The sequence below is a fragment of the Opisthocomus hoazin genome, chromosome Z, assembly GCF_030867145.1.
Source record: "Opisthocomus hoazin isolate bOpiHoa1 chromosome Z, bOpiHoa1.hap1, whole genome shotgun sequence".
In the NCBI taxonomy this organism is placed as follows: domain Eukaryota; kingdom Metazoa; phylum Chordata; class Aves; order Opisthocomiformes; family Opisthocomidae; genus Opisthocomus; species Opisthocomus hoazin.
The window spans coordinates 11057019-11070456 of record NC_134454.1 but is presented as its reverse complement, the minus strand read 5'-3'; the positions used below and the strand labels follow the sequence as shown (position 1 = coordinate 11070456).

The 13438-nt window shown below is 42.4% G+C and overlaps 1 protein-coding gene across 1 annotated transcript; it reads right to left on the bottom strand.

The window, feature by feature from the left end:
• Window positions 1–2568: 2568 nt before the first annotated feature.
• MACIR (macrophage immunometabolism regulator) lies at window positions 2569–12868 on the bottom strand. Its single transcript, XM_075411714.1, has 2 exons — window positions 12777–12868; window positions 2569–5365 (listed from the first exon to the last, which is right to left on the bottom strand). Exon 2 carries the CDS (start codon window positions 5342–5344, stop codon window positions 4721–4723), a length of 624 nt encoding a protein of 207 aa, XP_075267829.1. The 5' UTR covers window positions 5345–5365; window positions 12777–12868; the 3' UTR covers window positions 2569–4720.
• Window positions 12869–13438: the final 570 nt, after the last annotated feature.

The following is a 13438-nucleotide window of genomic DNA, read 5'->3' as shown; positions in this document are numbered from 1 at the left end:
CAAAAACCAAATAATCAATAATTCAAGCATTATTGTGTTCTTTGGAGGATCCATCTACCAGACACGTGTTTGTCACTCTTACAGTGTTCAGTGTAATCACCCATCACGGAAACTGATGTCCCACTTAAAAGATCAAATCTACAAACTACTCACGCAAACAGTCGGTCCCCAGAAAGAATCATCAGTAAAACTGTATTTGCCAAATGCTAAGACAACATGAAAATAAATATGTACTTTTACTGTTGGATGCAAATCTTTACATTGTCTTTAAACTTACTAGTATTGTAATAAAACTACATTTTTCAATTTTAAATCTGCATTTTTCCTGCAACAGTTTAACAACTTAATTTCTGTAACGCAGCTCCACTATAAGATTAGTCTTCCTCTTAAAGAATTGTTTCTAGTTTTTTCTGCTTATCTTCTCACTGAAGATCATTTTTTCCATTGTTTCTTTTTACCACATATTCCTCTTTAAGACAAAGTTTAACATAGAATCATAGAATGGTCTGGGTTGGAAGGGACCTTAAAGATCATCTGGTTCCAACCCCCCTGCCATGAGCAGGGACATCTTCCACTAGACCACGTTGCTCAGAGCTCCATCCAACCTGGCCTTGAACACTGCCAGGGAGGGGGCAGCCACAGCTTCTCTGGGCAACCTGTGCCAGTGCCTCACCACCCTCATGGGGAAGAATTTCTTCCTAACAGCTAATCTAAGTCTGCTCTCTTTTAGTTTACAGCCATTCCTCCTTGTCCTATCACTACACACCCTTGTGAAAAGCGCCTCTCCATCCCTCCTGTAGGCCCCCTCCAGGTACTGGAATGCTGCTATAAGGTCACCCCGGAGCCTTCTCTTCTCCAAACTGAACAGCCCCAACTCCCTCAGCCTGTCCTCGTAGGAGAGGTCCTCCAGCCCTCTGATCATCTCTGTGACCTTCCTCTGGACCCGCTCCAACACATCCATGTCCTTCTTACGTTGGTGGCTCCAGAGCTGGACGCAGGACTCCAGGTGGGGTCTCACAAGAGCAGAGTAAAGGCACAGAATCACCTCCTTCGACCTGCTGGCCACACTTCTCTTGATGCAGCCCAGGATAGCATTGGCCATTAGTAACTGACTTCAGCCAGACCACCCTCCCAAACATCCAGAACATCAAGATTTGATTATGTTGGGTAATTTCTGTTTTGGATTCCTTGGTACCATTGAAAGAGTTAGAAACAACAGCTTTGCTACCCATTACAGTTCTTTGCTTAGTCTATATTACAGATAGTATTTCCCTTCCTACTACTACATTCATTTGATCCATAAACCTTGACATTAGCTTAGTATTGACCTTGAGACTTCCTCCCCACCCCCGACTCCCATGTTTTACCAAATGAAAACATGCTTTGAAGCCCACTTAGATTTTTTTAAGACCATAGTTTTGTGTTCTGGATAGCTTTTTCATTTCTTCAAAAGCAAATTATACAGCCTGACATCACCTAGCTTTACTGAAACTAATAATCTGACATTTCTGCAGATATTGTAGATTTTGGAAGTTTTCAATGCAGCTTATAGCCTTTCTGCTCTTCTCTTGTAATTCTTCTTAAAAATTACACTTGTCCTCTTACTTGCCCACAAAATAATGAAATTATTTGCGCTCCAAGCCCTGAACTACTGAGAACCTTTCTATATGTTCAAAAAGCAACATCTGCATTTTCCGCAGTTTAAAAATAACTTTTCTCCATTCCTCTGTTGTTCCTAGCAGAAACAAACACATCCAGGAGCGCAGTTTTAGAAAATTCTAAAAGCTTGTCTGTTACTTATTTAATAATACTGCCTAGTAGCCCTAGCCTGCAATTAACAATCCCCATCACAGTAAATATGCTCAGCAAGAGAGATCATCACCCAAGAGACAACAGGAAGGTAAAGAAAACCACAAGGTCAGTCAGGTACCGTGTACAGCTGTGAATACAAACCATAGCACAGCAGGACGGGAGCAATTACAAGTTTATACCTGAAATGAAGAGAGGAAACACCAAAAAAAAGCATGGATTTCATACCAATTCTTTTTCAGTATATTTTTTTTAAAAATGCCAGCAGTGTGCCCAAATTAAAGATCTGCCTCAATATCCCAGCTTATACATATGTACTTCGACTCCAGTTCTGCTTTGGTGTTAACGGTCTGTTAAATGGAAGATTTGTATTACTATGCTGTATCATGTCTACCTTCCCTCTTTTAATCCTCTGGGAGATACCTAAAGGCTACAAGGTAACATTACTTTTTTGAGGCTGCTTTTTTTTTTTTTCCTCTTAATTTATTATAAAAACAGTCTGAACTCACTTTGAAAGATCAGTATCGTTCATATTCAATTTCATATTAGCAGTCTGAAGAACCATCTCATCTTCGATTTTGATAGATTAGTTTAATGCAGACATTATAAGCAGCAAAAATAAGACAAGATAAAAAACTTTTCATTGGCTGAGATTTTACTTAATTTAGAGGTAAAACCAGGAACTCCTTGTGGATGTAAGTGTTCTGATAAAGAACCTTACAAACTAAACTTGCAAAACATTGGACTCTTGAATGAGGATATGCTAGGAAAGCTGCAAGTGTGTATGAGTTAAGCAAACAATATTACCACATATAAGCACTTCCACATATAAACCACCGAACAGATAAAGTACTGACACATTTTTAGTTTGAACTTAGCTAGATAGCAATCAACCTCTCTATTAGTGTAGCTGTACATTACGGCACAGGATGACACTAGAAACATGCACAAAACATCAATAATTGCATGGCCCATTGACTGAAACAAAGTAACAAACACAGGCATCTATTTCACAGAAGTCCAAGATCCCTGCTTTGAAGTTTTTCAGTGATCCCTGGTGTATTTTTAAATGTCCTCTTTCTCCTAAACAGCAAAAGACTCCACAACAATAGGTGTTTATACCACCCTTTTTTATTTTTCAGCCAGAAATACAGTTTCATAGGGTATTTCAATACACAGTGGTGGTTATTCCTTAAACAAAATCCCCATCTCTTTGGCATCTGACCGTATTCTGTTTTTCAAACTAAAGACTATATAGGAAGATTTTACTTTCAAGATCATTGTTCAATACGCTAAATTTACACAGATGTAGTTAACTTTTAAAAATACACATCGGTTTGTTGCAAAGATTCTAATAAACCTAAAAAAAAGACAACCAAACCAGCAAAATGCATACTACTGGGCTGACCTCATTTACAACTGTGGAGTGACAGAATGAGAACTCTTTGTTTTCCGCAGTGCATGCACTAACTAGTGCTTTCTACTAATTTTGAATGATAAAAAAACAAACCAAAACTTAATTCTACCCAAAACAAATACTTGTTTCAGAACAATGTGATCTTATTTTTAACTTCTTTGAGGGTTGGACTAGATGACCCACAGAGGTCCCTTCCAAACCCTACCATTCTGTGATTCTGCGATTCTTCTGCAGAGATCATCAGCCAAAACCAAGTCGCACCCTGCTTCACTTAAAGATTGCACCTAAAGTCTGAAAACTATTTTTCATTTTTAAACATAAGTTACTAAAATGTTTTAAATACATCTAGAAATACAGCTGTCAAAACTGCATTTGACTTGGACAAAAAATTCTTAAGTAACAAAGTAAGCCAGTGTATTCAATCTACTCTGTTGAATAATCCAGGATCATCTCTTCAATGCTGATACAGAAATACCTCACTTGCACTCCCAGTTAAAAAAAAAAAAAGGTCTTCCAGATCTCAACTGATCAGTGCTCCAAATCAGCTCAAATCAACTGAATCTCCAAAGCGATGCTCTAGTTGTTTGACACCTTCCATTACCATACACAATACAGAAATCACGAATCTAAATAAAAAAAAAAAGTATTGACATATCAATGCAGAAATTCCAGTGTATTTACTGGAATCTGAAGTCAACCCTTGTTTATGTGTCAAGACAACGTAAAAAATAAATCCCACTAACAAAAACCAAAAAATCCTCACCCCCAAAATGGTTTGGTTTTAATAACCCAAATATGTATCCTGAACAAGTTTTATAGAACAGAGGAGGCAGAGCAATTGTTTCCATGCAGATCCTAAGAAATAATTTAATAGGATTCAAGTAGCAAAGGTTTGTTTTATGAGTGAATCTCTCATCATCAGTGCAAGTGCAGTTTGAAAATGTTTAAATTGGATTGTGTAAATATCAAGTGATCCAATTTAGCCAAGGTCACTCTACTCTCCATAATGTAAAAAAATAATACATACATTTTACTGTAGAATACAGGAACGAAAAGTAAAACCAAAAAACCTTCTAAACTTGTGTACTTATCCAAGAGCAGTTTCTAACATCAAGCCAAAATTAGCAACAACCAAGCAGACATTACCAATTTTTCAGTGTTAAATTACTGTAAATACTAGATCTAACTATACACAAAAAAAAAAAATCCAAAACCCAAAAATCAAAACTTTTTTTTTTTTTTGCTAAAAGGTGTCCAAAGAAATATCCACCAGTTGCAGTCAAAGTTGCATCAGAAGCTGCTTGCTCAGGAAAGATTTCTCCCTCTGAGTATTTGTAACATGCTGCATTGCCAAGATTCTATTCAAATAAATTACTTTCTGATAACATTTAGCTGATACAACCACCTACAATGTGGACAGTCATGTACACAGTACAACAGTGGATTTTTGCAGCAGCAGAGAAATAATCAGAAATTGGTTCTAAATTCAACATCTCATGTGTTATTTCTTGCAAACATACGGTCCCCTCTAAGAGTAAGATGTTGGAGCTGGTATTGTAGCACTTCTGTGTCAGCAGGTTCCTTAATGCTCATTTTATCTAAATTGAGGTAGTCCAGGGATTTTGAATGAGCCCTTTTACCTCTTAAAAGGCAAAGAGGCAGGGGACCATGAAGTGCCTTGTAAGGTTCACATGGTAAAGCCTTAGTGCATTTATCCCCTGAGCTGGGCATCCGTCTCCTTCTCCTTCCATTTACTGCTGGGATCTCATATGGCTGATAGTACCTACTTCTGGTTTTGTACACACGGGACGAACGTGTAAGTCCTGAATCAAGCTGTTTGGAGCGCAAGTTTGGCCCAGATTCCCCTTTATTCTCTTCACTTCCTGTACACTTCTGGGCTAATTTTAGCAGCTCCTCTCCGGTCGTGAAGCCAACCAGGTAGTTAGAATCCATGTGAAGGATCTGATATCCCGCAACCGTCCGTCGCATTGGTGAGCAGGGCGTACTGGAACAGCGGGGCTTCTCTGCTTCCATCCTGCTCACAGCGCCCACCTCTGCAAGAGGCACCGGGAGGGTGGATAGGGTAGTTCTGGACTCTCCATTTATGTCAACTTCCATTTTAAACACAGTGCTATCCTCCTAAAAATAAAACAGAGCTTGATCAGAAATAGAGCCTCTATGCAAAAGAAGAAGCTGAGAGAGGAGCGCAGAGATGGCACTTTGTATCACCCAGAAGCCATGACCAGTATTTCTCTATTCAGCCTTGTCTTATGCTCTGCAGCATGTTGTGTAACAACACTATCGTTGACATCTGCCTTTTAAAATTATCTTTGATGGTTTTTTAATAAAAGATAACATAAATATACTCCTGATATTCTTAAATGTTAAAAACAATCTTGAGTTGCATTGTACACAAAGAAGCATCTACCCACTCTGTATTTTCATTCTTTTAGTCCATTTGATTCCTTACAGCCCCTCATCTCTCGAAGCCATCTACATCCATCAGCACAACCACATCTTCCCCCATATTCAGCTGTCTATTTCTTCTATTGACTGTAACCTCAGTAAACAAGGCTTTTAAAAAATATGCCTAACAGCTACTATCTCATTCAGACACGACCATGGACCAGACCTCACCTACTGAGGGCACTGCAAAGCTTCCCTCTTCCAGATGTGAAGGCAGCTTGCTTTAGATTCTAAGAATGGCATCCTGGCTGTTCAGCACCTGTCTTTATAGGTCATCAGCAATACTTGCTCCCTCCCCCCCCCCCAATCTTCTTACTCACAATCAACCAAACTCATACTATTTTATTCTAATACATTTCTAACAAAGGAAACCACACACTAGCGTTTAATGAATATAGCATAAGATTCTCATAAGCATCTTGAGAATAACCAAAATTTTGAATTCTATGGTATTTATTTGTTTTTCTATTTCTTTTGGAAACAGACTATTTTTCCATGACCTTTCTTTCCTCAACAATATTCCAAATACACAGTTTGATGCCTTTACAGGCAGAACTGTCTGCCAGAAGACACTACCATCTCTAACATGGAAAGGTAAGGTCAGTATCACAGCAAGCATACACCAGTGGATGCAAGAACACAAAGAAGACTCAATTATCTTCATTTCTTTGTTTTCAGCATCATCTACACCATTTTGGTGACAAAGCTACTTCACAAAATAGAAAGGTAACATTTGTTTCCAAATACATGCTTCCTTCATTGTCAGCCTCACCTTTGCTCTAAACAGTAGCTAGTGACTCTCTAGTCAGTATTGTTCACAAATAATTCAGCATAGCTTTGTAATGTTTAAAGGCAACGATACTCAAAGAAAGGAAAGTTGGTATGCAGGTGTCAAGCAGAAACACAATTCTGAATTTCACTACATTTGACTGCAAACCACATTCAAAAGCTCAGTTATGTTTCACAAATGAGACTGACTTAAAACATGCCATTACCAGCTTGCAAACTTTTAAAGCTGCTGCTTGCTGTGATTCTGAGGCTTGCGAGGTCACAGGCTGAGTAGCAGAGATGCAATAAGCAAGGGAACACTTTACTCAAACTTCTGAAATTAGACACCCCAAAAAATCCTCTCAAGATCAATCTCTATGCATTTGTCTTAAAACAAGAGAGGAAGCTGAGTGCAAATCTCACTTGCAAAAGGAAATAATCTAGCCTGATGCAAAACTTAAGTCCACATTGCTTCTGTTCAGGGACTGGGAAGGAGCAGTTTAAGTAACGTCCCCACCTCTGTTTCCCTGCTTAGTCTCCAATCAACCTGCTGCTCCCATGCCATTCTAACAAACTAGGAGTAAACAAAATCCCCATAGTTTTGCTGAAGAGGATTTTATTTGCCATTGACAAACTTCTATTATGGAGAGGCTATTACTAATGTTCCTTTAGTCTTAAATGTCCTTTTTAAGTTCTCACAATCGCTGTGTACTTAGGATTCTTCATTACCAGTTTTGTGTAGTATCGCTTTTACAGATACACAAATACACTTCATCCAGTCATCTTTCAAGTATTTTGAATTTAACAATACAGGCAACACAGCAAAAGCTAAATAAAGAATTAAAGTACTAAAACAAACCAAACACCAAAATTTTTCACAGAGGAAAACATTCACATAAAACTCAAGAATGTTGCCCATTATTTTTAATTGACTTTGAAATATGTTTATGGAGTCAATTAAAACTTTCAGAATAGCAGAAGCAGCTGTTGTTTCTTACTTCAGCACCATATCTAGCAGTGAGAAAATAATATGGTGAGGTTTCACCTACTGAGTTAAAGATATTCACGACAACGCCTTAAGTAGAAATTATAGTTTCAGTGCCATCAGGAACATGATTACTGGAGGCACAGCACAGAAGAATTTTGTATTAAAACTTCAGGCTACCCTGTGCTTTTAGCCGAGAAACCTCAATACTTAACTGTTCTTTTAATTCCTGATTTTTACCCTGCAGTTCAGAAATCTTTCTAGTAATCTTCCAGAAGGACTCAACCCATTCTGTTAAAAAGCTGAAATGCTAGAAAAAGTATCAATAAAATAGTCATACACTGACGTTACAGATGGATCATATTATCTAGTCACATATAAACAGCAAAAACCAAAAAAGAAAAAAACCACCACACACCACCAAAAAAACCTGACAATCACTTGCCATAGCAATACAAGCCCTAAGGAAAGGGATGGCGGAAGATATGTCTTTATGCACTTTTTAAGTTAAAAAAGTCTTGAGAACTGGAAAGTAATATAAAGGCTCTTCTTGGAACAGCTTTTACAGTGATGTCTGTATGAAACACAGGTGTGTGCCCTGGTAACAAAAAAAGCAATCAACTTTGCAGGACAACTACAAGCAGCATGCAGGGAGGCAGAAGCCCACTGCCTAACAATTACCCCTCACTGGCCCAAAACAGCACAGAGAAAAATGAGAGCAGAAAAGCCTTCAAGTCTGCAAGCTCCAGTCTAGTACTACAGCCTGGAAGTGCAGAACTTCCATTTCTCTGCTTCAGTGCAAAGAACAGCTCTAAACCTAAGAAATTCGACAGACACTCAAAAGCAACAGAAGCATCAGAAGCTGGTGCCATAAATAGCAGAAGCTTAAGGTAACAGCACTGCTAGCTGGCAAGAGGAATGGCTGGCCAGCTCCACAGGCAGAGGTCCAAAACTTAGCATGTATGTGTTCAGCTGTTCTTCCCCAAGACTTTCAATGCGAGCTACTCAAGCTGCCATATGGCTTCAACACACTTTGTCTCCTTATCTGGTAAAAAAAGATTGAGAAACATTTTCAGACAACTTTTATAAAAGAAAAATCATTTGAGAGGTTCACAGTATCTATGAGTGTATATACCACTAACTACAAATACATATTTGAAACTTTTAGACTGCATTTTAGGTCATTTCTGTGGTTATAAGGGCATTAGAGGACCACTCTTACTTTCACTGCCGTGTAGTGGTGTAAGCTCATCAGCAATTCTCAGCATCAGTTAAAATACTGAGGAAAACAGTCCTTCGGTTCAGAAAGACTGTTTCTTCAGATGACAGCTGCCTTGTCTTCTTGCTTCTCAAAGAGAATGACAACTGAGTGATGCCAATTCAAGACAATTTGTAATTTAAGATTTACTATAGAATCAAAACAAGCAGAAGAGGAACAAGATTGCATATGTTTTTCTTTGCTGCTGCTTCACACATTTAAAAAGTACAGAAAGTAACTGTTACCAAGAGGATTCTCCTGACTGATACACGCCAGAAGTGCTTCCAGATCACTATTCACTTCTTTGAGATTTTAAAGATTTTATTGATTCTCTTTATAAGGCAGGCTCTGCACATAAGTTAATCTGACTCAATCCAGCTAAATGTTGAGAAAACTGTCTAAAACACAGAAAACTGTCTAAAACACAGAGAAAAGGAACAATGAGTAGAAATACTAGGATAACTACTATAAATCATTGTATTACCTCAAAGAATAAATTAATATGCTTGGGATAGTTCTTCAAGGGTAAAAATATCAAAACCTCCACATTTTGCAAATACAATGGCTTGTGAACAAGTGAAGCATTAAGCCCTTCAGCAATCCAGTATACTGGACAACAAATACCATGTGGTTTATACAGAAAAAGGAATTATGAAATGTTTTGCAAAAGATTAAATCAATTTCTAATACTATGTTCCTACTGCAAGAAGCAAGAACTATTTAACCACTTCGTTAATCTTGTTATTACTGCAGCTTTAAACAGAAAGTAATTATGATCCAGGAAACTACCTGTTAAAAATTAAGAGGATGACAAATTAGATACTGAGGAACTACAACTGCCAACTCCAGCAACTAGCTCGTCCTGCAAACGAGACAGCCAGCAGACCAGATCAGCACAACAGAGCATACAATTTACACAGAAGAGAGACAGATGGAATTTCAAGAGTAGGTCCAGGCTAATGAATTTTGTATGAGCAGACTTAGCAAGCAGGGAAAGCAAAAGAAAATGGTGGGAAAGAAGGCCATTTAACTTCTAACATCTCTTTGCCAAGCAGTATTAGATGGAAGTGCGTAACAGGGTAACTTCTCTGAAATATTTAGAGTCCTTTAAATAAACAACGTGACTTCCTTGCTGGATGGAATCACAACTGAATGCTTCTCCCTCACTCCATCATAAAGCTGATGCTCCTGGCCAGCTTAAAGATAGCTGTTTACTATCGTTACTCATTAAAAGACGAAACAGTGAGATACATGTAAAAAAGCTGATGGATATTGTAAAACAAATCATTTTTATTCTTTAGTTGGTTAGTAAGTAAAAAAAAAAAGTTTTCTTTATAATTGCATTTCATTTCTCTGTATTTTTGATTGTCATCTCACCAACCAAAATTTAAGTTTCATTTTCAAACTTCTCTTTTCTTCAGTTTCAGGTTAGTCCACTTGCAAAAAAAAACAACAAAAAAACCCATGCCACAACCTGACTTGCCAACAAAAATTAAATTGCTGTCTTTAAAGTAATGGGGGGGGGGAAGCAGAGTTTTTAAAGTATTACGGATCGGATTTCACTGAATAAATACTGATTTTTGTCTTTAAAAAACAAAATGCTAATGGGAATACGGGTTTCCATGACTTCTGTGTGAAACAAGAAATGACTGTTTGGTAGCATCCTGTCTTGCCACATCTGAAAATACAGCTCTGCAGATATTATTTAGAAACTATCAACCTAAACAAAACCAATTTACATTCAGCCTTTGAGCAGGAACAGTTTTTCAATGAAAGATTAATTTTAGTTTTTTGGTTTTGTTTTTTAACTGAAGCACTTTAAACGACTAGTTCTTTGTCTTAACTTGATGCAATCTGCAGCAGATATTTAGGTGTTTGCTGGCAAGGTGTCTCATACACTTATACCAGTCACATTGCTAATGGTCACTTCCTCATGTTTACGAGAGTTACACATATAATGGCTTTAAAGTTTTGTTCTCTGCCTCCTTCTCAAATGCTCCTTCCGATACTCAAATGCTATTTAAAATCAAGTGTTCAAGTATAATGCAAGTATGCAATAAGAATTAATAAAAGCCTAACAGCACATGCAGATACAGTAAATTTGCATTAGACTTAAAACTAGTGTGAACACAAAACTTTGACCTGGAATACTCTGTTCATCTGACTTCACCATAACTTACTGCATTTGCATATGATTATGCAAGCCTGGTGGCCAACCCAGCAGCATGAGGCTGGTCAAAGAAGAGATTATAAAGCAAACCCGCTACAGTGTTGGTACTGTTACGCAAGAACTTAATTTCAGTGATCGCACTACCATTGCCTCACTTCCCTCCTTTTCAAGGTCACTGTGAGAACCACTCTCCTCCATCTTCATTCTCATAAGTGCTCTTCCTCAAGGGAACAAAAAATAAAATAAAGCAAGTACACCATGTAAGACAGAACGTGGCTGAAAACACACCAACAGCACGAGGGTGGTGGCAGAAGAAGCCTTCAGTAAGGGAGACGACTGGGAAAAAGTAGGAAGGAGGATTCGCTGCTGCACAGTTCTACTCGTCACGGCAAAACAAAGCATCAGTTCCGTAGTCCTCACTACACCCCTTCTAGAAACACTCCAAGGACTCTTACTGTATTCAGGACGAGCTGTGTCAGAAGTCAGCCAACTACTGACACAAGCAGCAAGTCCTTCCCCCCTATCACAGATGCTCTCCATCACTTCCACTGAGATCTGTGTAACTGCAGGCCTCTGCCATGGATTCATCTCCACATGCAGCTATGCAAGCATCTGTATCGATATGTACAGTGACCCACTGCATGGCTCCAGGAAGCACACTAACAAGCAAAGATGTGTCCACAGAAAGCATCTACTAAGGCACATCATTGGCTGTTTTCTTTATAATACGCACATACACTCTCACACTTAGGCCAGCTAAAACCCTTACGTAAAATAGCACATAAATAACTCATATACGAAGAAATTAAGACCTGAGACTATTTTTCTACATATCTGCAGACCACCCAGAACAGCACCTCAGCTGTCTAGAGACACTCACCCAATATCTCAACATGCAGCCACAGAAATGGCAAAGCCTGCCTACCAATAAACCAGAGCAGCTTAGCAAGCTTCATACTCTATAAAGTAACACTTTAATGCACGTTAAGAGTGTACAGTCAGCGAGTACCACCAAACAGAGCTTTGAGCCTCCATTTACCCTTCACTAAGTAACATTCATTACAGAGAAATACAACGTTACCCACAGAAAGCTGGGCACCAGTGCGCTCTGTGACTGCATTGCCAGGTCACGTTCACGTTTGTCACTCGCCTAGGAGCATTAAGCACGCCACAAGGAATGCCGGTGGTGATACAGAGGGCTATCAACGGTTACGAGCAGACGCAGGTGCTAACAGGCGAACTCTTGCCTTTCCCGCCGTTCACACCGTTACCACCAGCCGGCACCGAAAGCGCACTCGAGCAACCCCTCTGCGGGCTTCAGGCCCTGCACGACCATTCCCAGGCTCCCTTCCGCACCTGGGTACCGGGACCGGCACCGCCGGCGCCCGCCCAGGCCCGCCCGGACGGCTCCGCCAAGGCTCCTCGCTGTCTGCCGCCGGGCAAACCGGAGCAGCCGGGGCCCGGCAGCGCGGGGCCTGCGGGCAGCGCGGGAGCCTGCGGGCAGCGCGGGGGCCGTCGCTCGGCCCGCGGAGGAGGCGGGCGGCGATACGCGCTGCGGGGCGGGGTGGGGGGCCGCCTCACGCGTCCCCGCCCGCGGGCCCGGGGCCCTACCGCCACGCGGCTCCGAAGGCGGGAGCGGCCCCGCTGCCGAAAGGGCGCAGAGGCACCACCGCCTGCGGGAGGGCCGCGCCGCGCCCAACGGCTCCCGCCCCGCCTCGGGGGGCACCGGCGGCACCGCTGTGGCTCCCCGGCGGGCCCCGCGGCGGCCGGAGCGCCCGGGTCGGCCCGGCTCCCCCAGCCCTGCGGCCCCGCCCTGGGCCCACCCGCCGCCACCGCCGCTCCGGTACCCGCTCTGCGAGGCGCGGGCAGGGCCCGAGGCCGCGGCGCCATCCCCGCGTCCCACCTGCGGTCCGGGACGGCGGGGCCCGGCGCGGCAGGAGAAGCCAGGGCGCCCGGCGCGCCGCGCTCCGCTTCCCTCCGCCCGGCCTGGCCCACCCGCGCGCCGGGGCTGAGGGCGGGGCGGGGGGCGGGGCGCCAGCTGGGGGCGGGGGCGGCCGCGCGCTGGGGCCTGGTCCCGCTGGCGGGGAGGCGAGACCCGACGGCAGCGGCGGTGGCGCGGCGCCCCCACCTCGCGCCTCGTCCCCTTCCTTCCCGCGCTCCCCGCGCCCTTCTCTCTGGAGAACCATGGCTGGCGTGTGGGCGTCCGGGAGGGCTGGGGTCCGACAGGCTGCGCCGGGCCCCGAGGTGAGGGCGGCCCGAGGCTGGCTCACGGCCCCCGGGCCGGGCCGGGCCTGCTGGCCGGACGCAGGCACCAGGCCCGCCGGGCCGTAGGAGTTCAAATGTCTGCCGGATCGCCCCGGGGAGGCGACTCTGTGGGGTGCCGGGCGGTGTGCTGGCGCGAGCCTGGCCTTCCACCCGTCCCACCTGTTCCTGTCATCTCTGGCTCCACCAGCTTTGGCCTCACCTAGCTTGCCACTTTCACACGGCTGTAAGAAGGGGTTCATACCCGTAAATGTAAAATTTCCACTTAGCAGAGTGATTGTAATTAAACTAAACTAGATCCTT